General features: G+C 41.6%; 1 protein-coding gene across 3 annotated transcripts in view; it reads left to right on the top strand.

The window, feature by feature from the left end:
- Positions 1-20,117, top strand: part of TBC1D8 (TBC1 domain family member 8) — a 138,622-nt gene that overhangs the window by 111,815 nt on the left and 6,690 nt on the right. For all 3 annotated transcript variants that reach the window (XM_052647509.1, XM_052647508.1, XM_052647510.1), the window contains exons 16-17: positions 8,105-8,345; positions 9,161-9,226. In XM_052647509.1, coding sequence (XP_052503469.1) covers positions 8,105-8,345; positions 9,161-9,226 — 307 coding nt within the window. The remainder of the gene's footprint in view (positions 1-8,104; positions 8,346-9,160; positions 9,227-20,117) is intronic.

The raw sequence follows: 20,117 nt of genomic DNA, 5'->3' as shown, positions 1-20,117 counted from the left end.
TGAATGCTGCTGCGCTCGGCCCAGAGGCCCTCAGTGACGGGGACGCACCCTGCTCTGCCCAACAGCAGTTCCCAGTCAGCCATGGACACAACAGTGATTCTTCCTGAACTGTCTCCTCGTATCCATTTTTTTTCCTGTTATTATTTTAAATTGAAGTATAGCTGATTTACAATGCTGTCTTTGATTCTGGTGTATAGCACAGTGATTCAGTTGTACACATATATGTATTTTTTTCATTATAGATTATTACAAGATATTGAATATAGTTTCCTGTATCACCTCATGTACGTTTTACTCATAACACCACCTACAAGACGTGTATACATATTTTTCTGTTTGTGGGGCTGGTCTGGATGCTTATTTATGTTCTGTTTTCCTTGATGCTATTATTAACACTTTTTCATGTTGCCATATGATTTTATTTTTAAATCAGTTTACAATTTGTCCTGTTGGTAATGCTTAATAGTTGGTGGCCATTCCCTTTTCCAGGGGATCTTCCAGACCCAGGGATTGAACCTGGGTCTCCCCCATTGCAGGCAGATTCTTTACCATCTGAGCCACTAGGGAAGCCCCAGTACTTAATACAGTAAACCGTATTTTGAATATTTGGGTATTTAGGTGGATTCCCAGCTCTTGTTACTTACATCACCCTGCAAAGACCATTTTCAAGTGCCTTCCTAGAAATTTTCTTGCTCGAAACAGTCAGTAGAAATGGGGAAGAGAGGCAGACAGTGGACCCACTCCTGACAGCTTGTGAAGGGGAGAGCAGAGCGCAGGCCAGCGGAGCAGTGCCAGACCCAGAGGAGTCTGGCCACTGGAGCTCCTCTGGTGGGGACCCTGGACCCTCAGTCCCTCTGAACTTGAATTGCCGTGTACTTGAAATAGTCCCGAGCAGCGTGTAGGTTCTGAGTGGAGCCACAGAGCTGGTCTGACCCTCCTGTAGCCGTCATGTCACTGCCTGCTGCAGTCACTGACACACGAGGCTGGCTCAGTCAATTGCTGGCACTCCTCACCTGCCGTCAGCAGGATGTGTGATGAGGACTCCTGTAAGCATCACTGGTTTTCAAGTTTTATAGTTCTCTCTGTTGCATGAAGAGAAAATACAGTCGAAGGTGACTTGGTGTCCTGTGCCCCCACCTCTCTTTGTCAAGGCGTTAAAACAGGGAATACTAGAAACACAAAAGCAGGTAAACCAAGGTGATATTTAGCATGAAGAGTCTAATTTCTTTAGGGCTGACTGTTCTCAGTTTGGGAGAATAAGACACGTCAGACATCTGAATTTATGTAACTTAAAAGACTGCTTTAAGTTCACCATGAAAATAAACTGTATTAAGTACTAACCATATTATTAACCTTTCATACAAGGAGTATTTAAAGAAGACAGCCATTTCCTGTTTCCTATTTCTATCTTTTCTGTGAATGATGTGGGTGAAATTTATTTTCGTATTTGTTGTTAGCGCTGCAGGCCCTTCGTTTTTGTAGGGCTGACTACAAATGTTAACTTAACTGTGACTACAAAGCCAATTTCAAGATAACACTTCCAAAAGAAATTTCAGTGAAACAGCATCATAAGCATGGTGTCTCGTTCTGTGGCACAACCTGAGGCACTGCCTGTGTGCACCCAGGGTCATCCTCACGCCCCGCAGAGCAGCCCTCAGGCTGTCCCCACACCTCAGCTCTTGCTCCTGACCTTCTCTGAATTTCCTTGGCTTTTGTAGTCTGACCTCATATATTTAATTAATTATTTTTTTTTGGTGTTCAGGATGTTTATTAGGGAGTACTCTTTTTCTTTAACTTTTTATTTTATAGCTGATTAACAATATTGTAGTTTCAGGTGGACAGCAGAGCGACTCACCCATACACATACATCCATTCTGACTTCATGTATCTTAATGCTTGGGTTTTTGTTGTTGTTTCTGTTTTATTTTAATTGGAGGCTAATTACTTTGCAATATTGTACTGGTTTTGCCATACATTGACATGAGTCTGCCATGGGTGAATTGGAGGCTAATTACTTTGCAATACTGTACTGGTTTTGCCATACATCGACATGAATCCGCCATGGGTGTACATGTGTTCCCCATCCTGAACCCGCCTCCCACCCCTCCCCATCCCATCCCTCTGGGTCATTGCAAGGTATAAGGTTCCCTAGTTGGATTTTGCATGTGTCTCTTGCCTTTTGAACCAGAGGTTCGTTTTCCCAGGGAAAGGGCCACAAAGAGATACCCTTACATTGTTGAATAAATATGTGATAGGTTCTCATTAAAGAGTGGCCTTAACTTCCCTGCGTCCTTTCCTAAGCCTGGGATGTACAGGTGTGACTGTTCTCTGTATTAACAACAACTTCTCTGTCTTTTTTACAGACTCTTTCCTATTAAAGATGAACAGTGTGTACTTAGTGAAATCCATTTTTATTCTGAACTTAAAGTCATCTTTCTTTTTTGCCTGAATGCAATTTTTTTTTCTGTTTCATTGAGATATAATTGACCTATAGCACTGAGTGTAAGCTGTATAGCATAGTGAATTATATATATTGCAAAATGATTCACAGTAGGTTAACATCCATCATGTCACTTCTTATTCAGTTGCTCAGTCACGTCCAACTCTTTGCAGCTCCATGGACTGCAGCACACCGAACTTCCCTGGCTTCACCGTCTGCCAAATCTTGCTCAAACTCATGTCCATTGAGTCAGTGATGCCATCCAACCATCTCGTCCTCTGTCATTCCCTTCTCCTCCTGCCTTCAGTCTTTCCCAGCATCAGCATCTTTTCTAATGAGTTGGCTCTTCGTATCAGATGGCCAAAGTATTGGAGCTTCAGCTTCAACATCAGTCCTTCCAATGAATATTCAGGATTGACTTCCTTTAGGATTGACTGGTTTGGTCTCCTTTGCAGTCCATGGGACTCTCAGGAGTCTTTTCCAACTCCACAGTTCAAAAGCATTAATTCTTCAGCACTCAATCTTCTTTATGGTCCAATTCTCACATGTATACATGACTACTAGAAAAACCATAGCTTTAACTATACAGACCTTTGTTGGCAAAGTAATGTCTCAAAGTAATGCTGTCTAAGTTTGTCATAGCTTTTCTTCCAAGGAGCAAGGGTCTTTTAATTTCATGGCTGCAGTCACCATCTGTAGTGATTTCGGAGCCCCCCAAAATAAAGTCTCTCACTGTTTCCATTGTTGCCCATCTGTTTGTCATGAAGTGATGGGGCTGGATGCCCTGATCTTAGTTTTTTGAATGTTGAGTTTTAAGCCAACTTTTTCACTCTCTTCTTTCACCTTCATCAAGAGTTCGTCTTCGCTTTCTGCCATAAAGGTGGTGTCATCTGCATATCTGAAGTTATTGATATTTCTCCCAGCAATCTTGATTCCAGCTTGTGCTTCATCCAAGCCCAGCATTTCTTATGATGTACTCTGCATATAAGTTAAATAAGCAGGGTGACAGTATACAGCTTTGTCATACTCCTTTCCCAATTTTGAACCAGTCTGTTGTTTCATGTCCAGTTCTAACTGTTGCTTTTTGACCTGCATATAGGTTTCTCAGGAGGCAGGTAAGGTGGTTTGATAATACCATCTCTTTAAGGATTTCCCAGTTTGTTGTGATCCACACAGTCAAAGAAAGGCTTTAGCATAGTCAGTGAACCAGAAGTAGATGCTTTCCTGGAATTCTCTTGCTTTTTCTATGATCCAGTGGATCTTGGCAGTTTGATCTCTGGTTCCTCTGCCTTTTCTAAATCCAGCTTGATCATCTGGAAGTTCTCAATTCACATATTGTTGAAGCCTTCCTTGGAGAATTTTGAGCATTACTTAGCTAGCGTGTGAGATGAGTGCAGTTGTGCAATAGTTTGAACATTCTTTGGCATTGCCTTTCTTTGGGATTGGAATGAAAACTGACCTTTCCCAGTCCTGTGGCCACTGCTGAGTTTTCCAAATTTGCTGGCATATTGAGTGCAGCACTTTCACAGCATCATCTTTTAGGATTTGAAATAGCTCAGCTGGAATTCCATCTCCTCTACTAGCTTTTTTCATAGTGATGCTTCCTAAGGCCTACTTGACTTCACATTCCAGGATGTCTGGCTCTAGGTGAGTGATCACACTATTCTAATTATCTCGGTCATGAAGATCTTTTTTGTATAGTCCTTCTGTGTATTCTTACTGCCTGTTCTTAATATCTTCTGCTTCTGTTAGGTCCATATCATTTCTGTCCTTTATTGTGCCCATCTTTGCATGAAATGTTCCCTTGGTATTCCTAATTTTCTTGAAGAGATCTCTAGTCTTTTCCATTCTATTGTTTTCTTCTATTTCTTTGCATTGTTCACTTAGGAAGCCTTTCTTTGCTTACTGTTCTTTGGAACTCTACATTCAGATGGGTATATCTTTCCTTTTCTCTTTTACTTTTCACTTCTCTTCTTTTCACAGCTATTTGTAAGGCCTCCCCAGACAACCATTTTGCATTTTTGCATTCTTTTTCTTAGGGATGGTTTTGATCACTGTCTCCTATACAGTGTTAAAATACCTCTGTCCATATTTCTTCAGGCACTCTATCAGATCTGATTCTTTGAATCTATTTGTCACTTCCACTGTATAATCATATAGATACAGAAAGAAAAAAACCCAAAGCAACAAAAATGGTTTTTTTCTCGTGATGAGAAATTTTAGGACCTACTCTCTTAGCAACTTTGGAATATATCATACAGCAGTGCTGTGTATAGTCATCATGGTATACATACATCCCCAGGACTCATCTGTCTTTTAACTGGAAATTTGTACCTTTTGACCACCACCATCTTATTCGAGAGCCCACCCCCAGCTCCTGCCTCTGGTAAAACCACGAATCTGATCCTTCTCTATGACTGGAATGATTTGTTATATTGTTTTAGATTGCACTTACAAGATCATATAGTATTTGTCTTTCTCTGACTTATTTCACTTACCATAATGCCCTCAAGGTCCATCCAGACAATAAAGCAGTGTTTTAAATCATATAAACCCATGTTTGTGACATCTGTCCATTATTCTCTGAAACTGAGAACAATTTTATTAGTCTTCTCTCTCCAAGTGAGATGGGAACAATCTATACTTGGTAGTCAGGGGCTACTCTGGGAAATACCCAGGACCCAAAACAGTGCCTTGTGTTAATATATTCCCAAAGTATGCTTTTTAAAAAAAATGGGAGTGTAACTGTTTCATGTTGTTAGTTTCAGCTGTATGACAGTGTGATCAGCTGTATGTATACACGTGTCCCCTCCATCTGGCCCCCCTCCCACCGGCCCCTCTCCCACACCTCTAGGTCATCACAGAGCACTGAGCTGAGCTCGCTGTGCTGCGCGGCAGCTCCCCGCCAGCTAGCTGTTTCACACTTGCATTGCTGTGTGTGTGTCTACAGAGGATACAGTAAAAAGGGAAAGAAATCAGGAATGAGAGTCACTGGCTGTTGTTAACATTCAGCTAAATTTATTCACTTCTGGATTATCAGGCCCTGGAGAGCATTTGGTTTGTTTAATATTATTTTGCCTGCTTCTGTGTTCTGGTTAATACTTTAATTTTTGAAACTTAATTTAAAAACACAAACTGAAACAAAAATATACTATATATATATAAATATAGTTATATACTATATATATTTATATAAAAATATATTTATGTATATAATATATAGAGTAATACCGACACTCACTATTTAAAAAGAAAAATAAGCAAAATTTAAAGGGTCTTATCCTGTCTGTGCCTATAGTCCCACTTTGTACAGTAATTAACTGTTAACAGTATGTAGGGAATCTGATTCCTGATTTCTTTCCCTTTTTACTGTATCCCTCTGTAGACACACACACAAGCAATGCACTTTTACTCTTTCTTCCACATAAAAACGAGATTGTGCTACACACAGCGGTCTGCAGTTTCTAGAATTGTACAGCCACACCATGTAGCTCGTGGAGTCTTATTTCCCTGATCAGAGATCAACCCTGTGCTGCCTGCACTGGAAGCATGGCGTCCTAACCACTGGGCCGCCAGAGAAGTCCCTGCAGTTTTTACCATGGACATTCTTCTAGAGTCAGTATCTGCAGATCTCTTCTCATTCTTTTTTAGTGACAGCAGAATTTGATTGTAGGGCTGAACCCCAGTTTATTCACCTTTCACCTGCTGAAGGACATTTGTCTCGTTTCCAGTTTTTTCTGCTTTGTAAACAGTGCTGTGCAGCGCATCCTTGAGCCTTTCTCCAGACACCTGTGCTGCTGTTTCTGTAGGAGAGGTTCCTTAGGGATGCACAAACCAAATTTCAGTCACTGTTGCTAAAGTGTTCTAGATCTTTCAAATTTCAGTTCCACTGATGATGTCTAAAAGTGTTCATTTCCTAATGTTTCATACTCAGCTATCATTTAATATTATGGGTCTTTAAAATTTTTGCTAGCCTTGTAGAAAATTGCATTTCGTTTTTAAAAAACTATTTATTTATTTGATTGCACTGGGTCTTGGTTGCGGCACGTGGCATTATCAGTGTTCATTGAGGCCTGCGGGATCTTTAGCTGTGGCCTGTGAACTCTTGCTGCAGTGTGTGGGATCCGGTTCCCTGAATAGTTGTGGCATGTGGCATCGTCAGCGTTCATTGAGGCCTGCGAGATCTCTAGCTGTGGCCTGTGAACTCTTGCTGCAATGTATGGGATCCGGTTCCCTGACCAGGGATTGAACCTGAGCCCCCTGTGTTGGGAGTACTGGCATCTTAGCCACTGTACCACTAGAGAAGTCCCAGAAAGTAGCGTTTCATCCTAACCTCAATCTGCGCACCCATTAGTGAGGTTGCATGCCCTTTTGTGAGTTTATTGGCTAATTGTCTGCTTTCTTGTATCATCTCTTCATATCCTTTGCTGAGTTTTGTATTGGCTTCTAGGATTCTGTGTAAATTGGTTGCACTGGTCTTTAGCTTTTATAACTGTGTTCTCTGGATAGGATTCTGAGGGCCTCTAGCTCGCATGACAGGATGACAAAAATATACATGCAGATTCACAGCGTGTCTTGGGTTTTGAGAAATGGGAATTTATGAGACCTTCATTTTACTCTTAAGAGTTCTTACAGTACTTCTCATCGTTCTGCAAAGGCTGTTTGAAGAACATGGCTGCTGGTAATACGCGGTGAAATTATAAATGGCGTTTTGGTCTCCATCTGAGCACAGGTACTGGGACGGAGGAGCATCTGTGCTTGCTCCTGTGCCATCCCATGGGCAGAGGGCACTGAAGCTGTGAAAGGGTTCTGAGTCCTTGAGCTGAGACGGCCCACGAGATGGTGTAGTACAGGTGCAAAAGACATGCTCTGAAGAGCCTGGCTGGTCCTCAGGGATCAGTGGTGGGGCCCGTGTTGATTGCTTTAGTTTTCAGTCTATTCCCAAGACTTCAAATGGTCTTTTTTTTTTTCTTTTAAAATTTTGACTTGTTAATATGGTCAAAATTCAGAATGTATAAAAAGTAGCACGTAGTAAAAACGTTTGCTTCTTAATCTGGGTGCTGCCCCTGTCTCCTACCCCCACAGGTAACCAGCGTTGCTAGTTTCTTCTGTAGCCTATAGATTTATCTAGTAGTTTTTGTCTTTTGAATAATAGTATTTTAAGTGAAAATATCAGAATAAAAATTGTACAACTTCCTTAATTAAAATCATGATAGCTGAGCTATACATTTCAAAATTGCTAACATGGGGACTTCCCAGTGGTTAAGACACCATGCTTCCACTGCAGGGGTCATGGGTTAAATCCTTGGTCAGGGAACTAAGATTCCGCATGACACATGACCCAAAAAAAGGAAAAAAAAATTTTTTTAATTATTGAAATGTTAAATTTGATAAAGTATATTTAGCTACAGTGAAAAAAACCTGAATTTTTAAAATGTCAAAATTACATATTCATGTAGGCAAGGACTACAGGGTAATAAGGAAAACTTTTACATGTCTGATTGGAGCGATGACACTGTTAGTTTTTTCATTTTTTGTGTTATAATGTTGCTTATTTGCTACTTAATAATTTTGCAAAGCAAGCCAGGGGAGAGGGCCGGGTTGGCTTTGGCCTTCCTCCCTGGGGTGCCACCAGCCCTTACAGGCCCCTCTCCTTCCTGGTAGAGAGAACACATGATGAGCTGCTACTGGGAGCAGCCCCGGCCCATGGCCCCACGCCATGACCCCAGCAGGCCCTACGCAGAGCAGTACCGCATAGACGCCCAGCAGTTTGCACGCCTGTTCCAGCTCGTCTCACCATGGACCTGCGGGGCCCACACGGAAATCCTCGCGGAAAGGACTTTCAGGCTTCTGGATGAGAACATGGATCACCTTATCGAATTCAAAGCCTTTGTGAGCTGCCTCGGTATGACTCTGGGTCTTTTCTGCAGTGAGTTCATACGGGATGTGAGTCTGTGAACACAAGAGAAAGGGATAGTGAAGCAGGCGTGTCCACTCAATGAAGCAGATCTGTGACTCACCCGATGAGATTTTGGGACTTTAAAAAGCCCTCTGCAGGCTCCTCTCGTGACCGCTTTTAAGCTTCCTAAGGGTCACGGTGGGGAGGGGAGCCCAGGTGCTCGACATCAAAGGTCACTGACCATGTGCTTCTGGGCACCCAGGGTGTGGTGGTGGGTTGTTAGGAGACACCTTCCTAACTCATTTTTTAAAAAACAATTTTGAATTGAAGTGTATTTGATTTATAATATTGTATAAATTTCAGATATACAGCACAGAGATTCAGTTGTACAAGTCATATATGTATGTATGTGTATGTTTTTTTCAGATTCTTTGCCCTTATAGATTATTACCCAATATTGATTATATTTCCTTGTGGTATACAATAGGTCCTTGCTGGTTGTTTATTTTACACATAGTGGTGTGTATGTTAATCCTAGCCTCCTCATTTGTCCCTCCCACTACCCACGTTCCTAACTCTTGCAGCTAAAATTAAAATCTTTCTGCAGCTGTGAGGCCAGACAGGATTCCCAGGGTCATCTTGCAGCTCTTCTCACGTTTTCTTTTCACACACACTGTGTCTGGAGAGGTGGGAGATGAAGCGTCAGGTCAGCAAACACTGGCCTCACTGCATTCTCTCTACACTGGCTTTGTGTCCTGACACCTGTATTTGAACCATTTGCCTCTGCTCAGTCTCTCTCTCTCTCCCCTTTAATTTTGCAGATATTATGTATAATGGAGAAATGAATGAGAAAATTAAACTGTTATATCGGCTTCATATCCCTCCAGGTAAGAAATTCTAAGTAGAAAAGTAGGCTCTGTTGTGCCTTGACCTGGATCAACTTTGAGCATGACCTTGAGGTTCTTCTCTTTTTAAACATATTTAAACGAGGCAATAGACATTTCTAGTTTGGAGTGGCTGATGACAGGTTTGATGTACCATGTTGTGTGGCCTGTGGCAGGGGTTCCCAAACCCAGGGGTGCATCAGAATCATCTGGGCAGCCTGTTGTAACACAGGATGCCTGGCCTACCCGTTCTGATTGACTAGGTCTGAGGACCACACTTTGAGAACCAACAGCCTGTGGGATGTGGCGGAAAACAAACCCTGGTTGCCTCAATAGGTGGTTATTGTAGCTTACTGTTTTGTTTTGCATTGTGGTAAAACTGGTATATAATATTGTATTTAGTTTCAGGTGTAAAACCTAATAGTTGGTCTTTGTATACACTACAGAGTGATCACCACAGTAAATCTCGTTACGATTTGTCACCATAAAATTGACCTCCTTCACCTGTTTTGCCTACCTCTCAAATGCTTTCTCCTCTGATAACCGTCTGACCTCTGTATCAAGGAGTTTTATTTGTTTCATTTTTTAGATGGCACATATGATAGAAATTGTATAATATTTGTCTTTCTCTGACTTATTTGGCTTAGCATAATGCCCTCAAGGTCCATCTGTATTGTTGCAGATGGTAAGGTTTTCTTCCTTTTTCTGGCTGAGTAGTGTTCTATTGTGTGTATGTGTGCGACTTTACTGAATTCATATATACCAGGAGTGTTTTGGTGGAACCTTTAAGGTTTTCTGCATATGGTTTCATGTCATCTGCTTCCCTTGTGGCTCAGCTGGTGAAGAATCCGCCTGCAATGCGGGAGACCTGGGTTTGATCCCTGGGTTGGGAAGATCCCCTGGAGAGGGGAAAGGCTACCCACTCCAGTATTCTGGCCTGGAGAATTCCATGAACTGTATAGTCTATGGGGTTGCAAAGAGTTGGACACGACTGAGCAGCTTTCACTTTCACTTAAGCTTTTGTACATATGGTGTCATGTCATCTACAGATAGTGACAGTTTTACTTCTTCCTTCCCAACATGGATGCCTTTCATTTCTTGTTCCTGCCTAGTTGCCTGGCAGACACTTCCAGTACTATGTGGGCAATAAAAGTGGGCAAAACTAGGCATCATTGTTTCGTTCCTGATCTTAGAGGAAATGGCTTATAGCTTTTCACCATTGAGTATGATGTTAGCTGTACTTGTCATATGGCCTTTATTACATTGAGATACATTTCCAAAATCACTGCAGATGGTGACTGTAGCCATGAAATGAAAAGCACTTGCTCCTTGGAAGGAAAGTTATGACCAACCTAGACAGCATATTAAAAAGCAGAGGCATTACTTTGCCAACAAAGGTCCGTCTAGTCAAAGCTATGGCTTTTCCATTAGTCATGTATGGATGTGACAGCTGGACTATAAAGAAAGCTGAGCACCAAAGAATTGATGCTTTTGAACTGTGTTGTTGGAGACGACATCTGAGAGTCCCTTGGACAGCAAGGAGATCAAACCAGTCCATCTTAAAGGAAATCAGTCCTGAATATTCACTGGAAGGACTGATGCTGAAGCTGAAACTCCAATACTTTGGCCACCTGATGCGAAGAGCTGACTCATTGGAAAAGACTCTGATGCTGAAGGTGGGAGGAGAAACGGATGACAGAGGATGAGATGGTTGAATGGCATCACCAACTCAATGGACATGAGTTTGAGTAAGCTCCGGGAGTTGGTGATGGACAGGGAAGCCTGGCGTGCTGCAGTCCATGGGGTTGCAAAGAGTTGAACATGGCTGAGCAATTGAACTGAACATTTCCTAAATAACCCCTTGAGAATTTTTATCATAAATGTATACTGAATTTTGTCATGCTTTTTCTGCATCTGTTGAGACAATCATACAATTTTTATCCTTGATTTTGTTAATGTGGTGGATTGGATCATGTTGATTTATGGATGTTGATACATCCTTACGTTCCTGTAATAAATCCCACTTGATCATGGTATATAATCCTTTTAATATATGTTTGAATTAGATACGCTCATACTTCGGGGTTTTTACATCTATTTTCATCAGGGATATGGGCCTATAATTTTTTTCTTTAATGGTATACTTGTTTGGTTTTGATATGGGGGTAATTCAGGCCTTTTCAAATGACTTTTGAACCATTCTCTCTTCAGTTTTTTTCGAGTTTGAGAAGTTTAGTTATTAAATCTTGAATGTTGGTAGAATTCACTAGTGAAACCATCTGGTCCTGGGATTTTGTTTGTTGTTGTTAAGTCACTCAGTCATGTCCGATCCTTTGTGACCCCATGGACTGTAGCGTGCCAGGCTTCCCTGTCCTTCATTATCTCCTGGAGTTTGCTCAAACTCATGTCTATCGAGTCAGTGGTGCCACCCAACCATTTCATCCTCTGTTGCCCCCTTCTCCTGCCTTCAATCTTTCCCAGCATCAGGGTCTTTTCCAATGAGTTGGCTCTTCCCAGCAGGTGGCCAAAGTATTGGAGCTTCAGCATCAATTGCTGACTCAGTGTTCTTTTCTTCTTAAATTATTTCAATGGAGGATAATTTCTTTACAGGATTGTGAAGGGCTTTGCCATACTTCATGTACTATTGATCTGTTGAGGTCTTCTGTTTGTTCATGATTCAGTCTTGGAGGACTCTATGTTTCTAGGAATTTATCCTCTTCCTCTAGGTTATTCATTTTGTTGTATAATTGTTCATATGAGTTTCTCACGACCTTTTGTCTGTGATGTCAGATGTAACTTCTCTTTCATTTCTGACTTTGAGCTCTCTTTTTCTTGGTAAGACTAGGTAAAGGTTTGTCGATTTTGTTGATCTTTTCCAAGAAACAGGTCTTAGTTTTATTGACTTTTTCTAGTGTCTTTTTAATCTCTATTTCATTTATTGCTGTTCAGTTCAGTTCAGTCCAGTTGCTCAGTTGTGTCCGACTCTTTGCGACCCCATGAATCGCACACTCCAGGCCTCCCCGTCCATCACTAACTGGAGTTCACTCAAACTCGCGACCATCGAGTCCGTGATGCCATCCAGCCATCTCATCCTGGGTCGTCCCCTTCTCCTCCTGCCCCCAATCCCTCCCAGCATCAGAGTCGTTTCTAATGAGTCAACTCTTCGCATGAGGTGGCCAAAGTACTGGAGTTTCAGCTTCAGCATCATTCCCTCCAAAGAACACTCAGGGCTGATCTCCTTCAGAATGGACTGGTTGGATCTCCTTGCACATTTCCATTAGAACTGCTTTTGCTGTATCCTGTAGAATTTGAAATGTTATATTTCCATTTTCATTTGTCTCAAGGTATTTTTAAAATTTTCTCCTTGATTTCTTTCTTGACCTACTGGTTTTTTAACCTCCACATAATTTGTGGTTTTTCCAGTTTGTTTGTTTGGTAATTCTAGTTTCATACTAATGGGGTTGGAAAAAATGCTTGGTATGGTTTCAGTCTTCTTAAATTTATTGAAACTTGTTTTCTTGGAGAATGTTCCTTGTGTACGTGAGAATATGTATTCTGCTACTTTGGGATGGAATGTGTTGTATATACGTGTGGTTTAAGGCTGATGCTTCATTACTGATTTTCTGTCTCGATGTTCTATCCATCAATGTGAGTGAGGTCTTAAAGTCCCCGACTAGTGTGCTGTATTGCTGTCGATTTCTCCCTTTAGGTCTGTTAATATCTGCCTTATTTATTTAGGTGTGCCTCTCCTGGGTGCACCAGTGCTTACACGTTATATCTTCTTGTCGGATTGACCCCTTTCCAGCTTTTGTTTTAGTCTGTTTTTTGCAGGGACTGTCTTTTTGCATTCCATCACTTTCAGCTTGTGGCCTACTGTCTGAGTGAGCCTTTTGTAGGCAGCATATGGATGAGTCTTGTTTTTTCATCCATTCAGTCACTCTGTTTTTTTATTGGAGAATTTAGTCTGTTTACATTTAAAGTAATTACTGATAGACATGTACTTAGGGCTGTCTTGTTAATTGCTTGTTGTAGTTCTTTTCCTTTTTTCTCTCTTCCCTTGTGGTTTGATGCCCTGTGGTGTTACATTTAGATGTCTTTCTCATCTTTTGTGTAGGTTTTTGCTGTGTGGTTATCACAAGTTTCACTATATGACAGCCTATAGATATAGATATACATAGATATTTATACATAGATATATACAGATCTATACCAATCAGTTTTAAGTTGATAGCAATTTAAGTTTACACATATTCTAAGAATTATGTATTTTTACTCCCTCTTCCTACATTTTACTTTAGATGTGAAGTTTTACATATTTTATTTTTTTATGTCCTTTGGCCTATGATGCTTTACTTAATTGTACTACTTTTGTCTTTTAACCATTTTACTAACTTTGGAGGTGGTTGAGCAATCTTTATAGTGCCTTTATCAGTCAGATTTTGACTCTGCTATGTTTTCTTGTTGCTAGTTAGGGCTTTTTCTTTTTAGCTTAAAGAAGTCCATTTAACCTTTCTTATAAGGCTGGTTCAGTGGTGGTAAAGGCCTTTATCTGTTGTTTGGAAATGGTTTATCTCCCCTTCAGTTCTGAATAATAACCTTGGTGGGTGGAATACTCTTGGTTGTGTTTTTTCCTTTTAGCACTTGGAAAGCATTGTGCCACTCCCTCTGGCCTGCAGTTTCTGCTGAAAAATCAGCTCACAGTCTTATTGGGGGTTCCACTGTACATAACATTGTTTAACAGATGGAAGAGAAATATTCCAGATGATCTGATACCACATCAGGTGGTACAGGGATGAATAGTATTCTAGAAGATTACTAAACCTGACGTTTTCATTGCAAAAAATTGATCTATATGTAGGTATTGGTCATTTTACCCAGCTAGTTGCACTAATTGCACTTCCAGAAGACAACTTCCTGGAAGAACATTAGATCCATTAGGAAGAAGCATCAAAACCAGCTAATGAGAATGATGTATTGGAATTGGTAAATGAAGACAAATGAATGAGGCATCGGAGGCTTCCTGTAAGAGAGCCTGTTGAGAGTGGAGCTGAGAGCGCTGGCTCTGTTGCCCCTGGGAGCTCCGGGATGCAGGGAATACATCGTCAGACTTGCAGCGCAGCTCCCAGAGGTGTCCCTGCTGCTCTGCATCCATGTGAAGGGATGTTTTCAAGATGATGAGTTAAGTGAAACTGGAGCTGCTTCAGGCTTTGTGTTCAGCTTTGGGTGAGGAAGTAGAGATTTCTTCCTGAGGTTGTTTACATGCAAGAGTGCATTTGCTGTCCAAAAGAAGAGTTTTTTCAGGAGTTGAGTTGGGTGGCTCAGTGGTAAAGAATCCTCCTGCCAATGCAGGAGACATGGGTTCGATCCCTGATCCAGGAGGATCCTCATGCCTCAGAGCAACTAAGCCCCTGTGCCACAACTGTTGAGCCCGTGCTCTCGAGCCCGGGAACTGTGAACACCGATCCCACACGCCACAGCTACTGAAGCCCGTGCACCTGCAGCCTGTGCTCTGCAACGAGAGAAGCCACCACAGTGAGAAGCCCGTGTGTGGCCAAGTACCTCGCCACAACCAGAGAAAAGCCTGTGCAGCAGCGAGGACCCAGCACAGCCAAAAACAAGTGTCTTTAAAAAGCTGAGTTAAAAAGGAAAATGTTACAGATGATTCCAACTATTATTCCAACTATCTTTATTAAAGATAGTTTTATTTTGCTGCGCTGCACATCGTGCCAGCTGTTAGTTCCCCGACTGGGGATCAAACTGTACCCCTCTGCAGCGGAGGCACAGAGTCCTAACCACTGGACCAGGGAAGTCTCAAAGGTAGTTATTTTAAAAAGGACTTAAAATGTTGAAAACCTGAGTGAACTTCATTGAGAATTGGAGGAGCACATGAAACCATGAATGTGCACTGACAAAGTATGGATTCAAAGCAGAAATTCATCTTAGAAAAATGAGGTTATAAACGCTTCATTAATGATGTTTCGTCAGTACTATAATTTGAATCCTCAAGCATAATTAAAGACTAAAACAGCAATATCTATATAAATGAGAAGTTTATATCAATATTTGTATAAATTTTTAAATACTTGATATGAAAAAATGTTGGCTGGATTGAAAATTCACTCATATTATGGGACTTCCCTGATCAAGGAACTAGATTCTGTATGTTGCAGCTAAGAGCAAAGATCCTGCACGTTGCACCTAAGACCCAGCGCAGCCAAATGAATAAAAACTAAAAACAGAAAACCGAAATTCAGTCGTATTATCAAAAAAACTCAGATTTGTTAGTAAGGGAGAATCATCATATGCTTGAAATAAAACAAAAACATTTGAACCATTCGAATTCTGAGTACTGGCAAGATAGCAGTTTCCATCAAGTACAGCAAAATGCCATTTGCTTCTGCCTTGTTGTCCAAATAGTTTCTCAGTGATGGTGATAGTCCATTTGAAGAGGTTATTATTTTAAAATCCTAATCAGGAGTTGCATGGAGACATTTCAATATAATATTAGTATGAAAACCAATATTAAAAAGTCCTGAGCATGCTAAGATTTCAGTACCATTTGACCCATTTTGTTACTTGGCAAAATGTATTTTGTTCCATGGCCCTTGATTAAAGAGTGCACCTTGGAAGTTCAAGTTCATTGACAGAATGGCTCCACTTTCGAAGTCTGTGCAGTACATCTGAAAATATACTAGATCTTTGCAAGGCGGCTATGCTCCCTGCTCTACCACCAACACTGACATACACTAAATCTTTGCATGACATTGTCTGCTTTGTCCAGAGTACCTGCAGATAAGACCCGTAAGTACTGATATTAATATATATGGGAAGCCCATGTAGTTCAGTGGTAAAGAATCCACCTGCCAGTGCAGGAGATACAGGAGACCCGGGTTCAGTCTCTGGGTCGGGACGATTCCCTGGAGAAGGAAAAGGCAACCTACTCCAGTATTCTTGCTTGAAAAATCCCATGGACAGAGAAGCCTGGGGGCTACTGTCCACAGGGTCACAAAGAGTTGGACACGACTTTAGTGCCTGAACAACAATGACTACTGATATAAAACCATAGATTTCATGGAATATTCACTGAGGAGGACAACCTTAGTAGTATTATGGAATGGGAAATCATGTGTTTGAAATTACTATCAAGATACATGGCATGTGACAACTACTCTTAGTCTGAGAAAAAAGTTGTGGCACCCAGGTCACGTCCACCATATTGGTTCTTCACGTTTTGGTCAGCCTTTTCTTCTGGTTACACTAAGAAACGGTACTGAAGATAAAATCTATAATCTCCTGCCCTTGAGAGTGTGCTGATACGTCAGAATACCTGTTGGAACCCAAGGGACTGAAGGATCATTACATCACTCTAAGGACCAGATTATTAATGGGCATGACCCAGTTGGCATACATGAAGAAGGCTTATCAGTTAACACGGAAATATGTGAACTAAATGATGACTCCAGTCATGAAAGATCAAGAGCTTCCCCCAGACACTGGAGATAGTCTGAAGACTCAGGTTCTGAAAATGGATGCTGTACTATGGAAACTTGCAAGGTCAACTTCTCACAGGATCCAGAAGTGATAGTTTACATCTGATAACTTGGGCAGTACTAATGCCAGCTGCATCAGAAACGATACCAGGCTCATCCAACTTGGTGACAGACAGCTGAGGCTAGATGTAAGTCTGGTCTTTGGATTGGGATCCTGAGTTGAAAATATCACTTGAGGGTTTTGAAAAATAAGAATAGTGTAGAATATAAACCTCCTAAGGAACCTTTTGTGTAAATAAAAGATTGCATTGAATGTCTTATAATTTTATTTTTACTTCTTATCTATTACTGGCTGTGCTGAGTGTCATTGTTTTTGCTTGGGCTTTCTCTGGTTGTGGCAAGCAGGGGCTACTCTGTACTGCGGTGTCCCAGCTTCCATCTCAGTGGCTTCTCTTGTTGCAGAGCACTCAGGCTCTAGAGCACAGGCTCAGTAGTTGAGGCTCATGGGCTTAGTTGCTCCTTAGCACTTGGGGTCTTCCCAGATCAGGGATTGAGCTCGTGTCTCCTGCATTGGCAGGCAGACTCTTTACCACTGAGCCACCAGGGAAGCTCCTCCACTGAACTTTTTAAAAGAGAAAAGCTAGTTGCTTAAGGCCCCTGATATTATGCAAACTGTCAAGGAGCCACTAAGATTGGATTTGTGGTCCCAGTGAGTGTTCAGTATGTGTCACAGCTCAGGAGGTTTTCTGGATTATATATCTGGGACACAAGTTCGAGAGTCTGGTTGATCTTCCTATCCCACTAATCACTTGGGTATACTGGAATTCCTAATTGATCCAAATGCAAGTCTGTGCTGTTAGAAGCTGATTGCTGTTTCTAGCCACCATGTAGAGGTAGAGGGAGGTACTGTTTGGCTTTTTCAAGAAGAAAATATGATGGAAAGTGGTATTATAATTTAACTTTTTATTTTGTATTGGTTGTTGTTCAGTTGCTCGGTTGTGTCCAGCTCTTTACGACTCCGTGGACTGCAGCACGCCAGGCTTCCCTGTCCTTCACTATCTCTTGCAGTTTCCTCAAACTCATGTCTGTTGAGTCAGTGATGCCATCCAAGCATCTCATCCTCTGTTGCCCCCTTTTCCTCCTGCCCTTAGTCTTTCCCACCATCAGCATCTTTTCAGTGAGTTAACTCTTTGCATCAGATGGTCAAAGTATTGGAGCTTCAGCATCAGTCAGTGAATATTCAGGGTTGATTTCCTTTAGGTTGACTGGTTTGATCTCCGTGCTATCTGAGGGACTCTCAAGAGTCTTCTCTAGCACCACAGTTCAAAACATTAATTCTCTGGCCCTCAGCCTTCTTTATGGTCCAACTCTCACATCCATACATGACTAATGGAAAAACTAGCTGTGACTACACGGACCTTCGTCAGCAAATGATGTCTCTGCCTTTTAATACACTGTCTAGGTTTGTCGTAGCTTTCCTTCCAAGGAGTGTCGTTTAATTTCATGGCTGCAGTCACCCTCCGCAGTGATTTGGGAGCCCAAGAAAATAAAGTCTCTCACTGTTTCCATCGTTTCCCCATCTATTAGCCATGAAGTGATGGGACCGGATGCCATGATCTTAGTTTTTTGAATGTTGAGTTTTAAGCCAGCTTTTTGACACTCCTCTTTCACCTTCATCAAGAGGCTTCTTTAGTTCTTGTTCTCTTTCTGCCATTATGGTCATCTGCATATCTGTGGTTATTGATATTTCTCCCCCAGCAATCTTGATTCCAACTTGTGCTTCATCCAGCCTGGCATTTCGCTTAATGTACTCTGCATATAAGTTAAATAAAGAAGGTGGTAATAGACAGCCTTGACATATTCCTTCTCCAGTTTTGAATCAGTCTGTTGTTCCTGTCCGGGTCTAACTGTTGCTTCTTGCCTGCATACAGGTTTCTCAGGAGGCAGGTAACATGGTCTGGTATTCCCATCTCTAAGTTTTCCACAGTTTGTTGTGATCTACACAGTCAAAGACTTTAGTGTAGTCAATGAAGCAGAAATAGATGTTTTTCTGGAATTCTCTTACTTTTTCTATGATGCAGTGGATGTTGGCAACGTTGGCATTTCCTTTGCCTTTTCTAAATCCAGCTTTTACATATGGAAGTTCTCAGTTCACATAGAGTTGCAGCTTCACTTGAAGAATTTTGAGCATGACTTTGCTAGCGTGTGAGATGAGTGCAATTATGCAGTAGTTTGAACATTGTTTGGCAATGCCCTTCTTTGGGATTGGAATGAAAACTTACCTTTTCTAGTCCTGTGGCCACTACTAAGTTTACCAAATGCTGGCATATTGAGTGCAGCACTTTCACAGCATCACCTTTTAGGATTTGAAGTAGCTATTTCAAATAGCTCAGGAATTCCATCTCCTCCACTAGCTTTGTTCATACTGATGCTTCCTAAGGCCCACTTGACTTCCCACTCCAGGATGTCTGGCTCCAGGTGAGTGACCACACCGTTGTGGTTATCTGGGTCGTTAAGACCATTTCTGACAGTTCTTCTGTGTATTCTTGCCACCTCTTAATCTTTTCTTCTTCTTCTTTTAGGTCCTTTCCATTTCTGTCCTTTATTGTGCCCACCTTTGCATGAAATGTTCCTTTGGTATCTGTAATTTTCTTGAAGAGATCTCTAGCCTTTCCCATTCTACTGTTTTTTGTATTTCTTTGCATTGTTCACTTAGGCTTTATCTCTCCGTGCTGTTCAGATGGGTGTCTTTCCCTTTCTCCTTTGTATTGGAGTATAGCCGGGTCACAATGTTGTGAGTTTCAGGTGGACAGCAAAGGAACTCAGCCATACATATACATGTATCCACTCTCCCCTAAACTCCCTTCCCATCCAGGCTGCCAAATGACATTGAGCGGAGCTCCTGCTGTGCTATACAGTAGGCCCTTGTTGGCTATCTATTTTAAATATAGCAGTGTGTGCATGTCCATCCCAAGCTCATTACCCCTTCCCCCCAGCAACCTTAAGTTCATTTGGAAAATGGTATTACTCTGATGACTGTAGTGGCAAGTGCACCTGAAGGCCAAACAGTGTTGAAAGCAGTGTCCTCTTCTGCCAGAGATAAGCAGCTTTCAGTGGAACTGGTGTTTTTCCCCCACAAGCATCCCATTCAGAAAGTGATGAGATAGTAGTGGTGATGACATTGTTGCAGGGAATGGACATTTGCCCCGACTAATGATAGTCCCTGCAGCCACAGGGAGATGTCTATGCGGGTGTCTGTTGAAGCCATGCACTTATCCACCCGTTACACAGACATCTGAGATCAGGAGTTTCAGAAAACCAAATGCAAATTTTTCATCCGACTTTTAGTTTGTGCAGAATGTGAAGTGAGACACAGTGAAAGCATTAATAGGATTGTCTCTTAA

This window comes from Budorcas taxicolor, chromosome 11 (assembly GCF_023091745.1).
Source record: "Budorcas taxicolor isolate Tak-1 chromosome 11, Takin1.1, whole genome shotgun sequence".
NCBI classification, from domain to species: Eukaryota; Metazoa; Chordata; class Mammalia; order Artiodactyla; family Bovidae; genus Budorcas; species Budorcas taxicolor.
The sequence above is the reverse complement of the archived record's forward strand: the minus strand, read 5'-3'. Positions and strand labels throughout refer to the sequence as shown.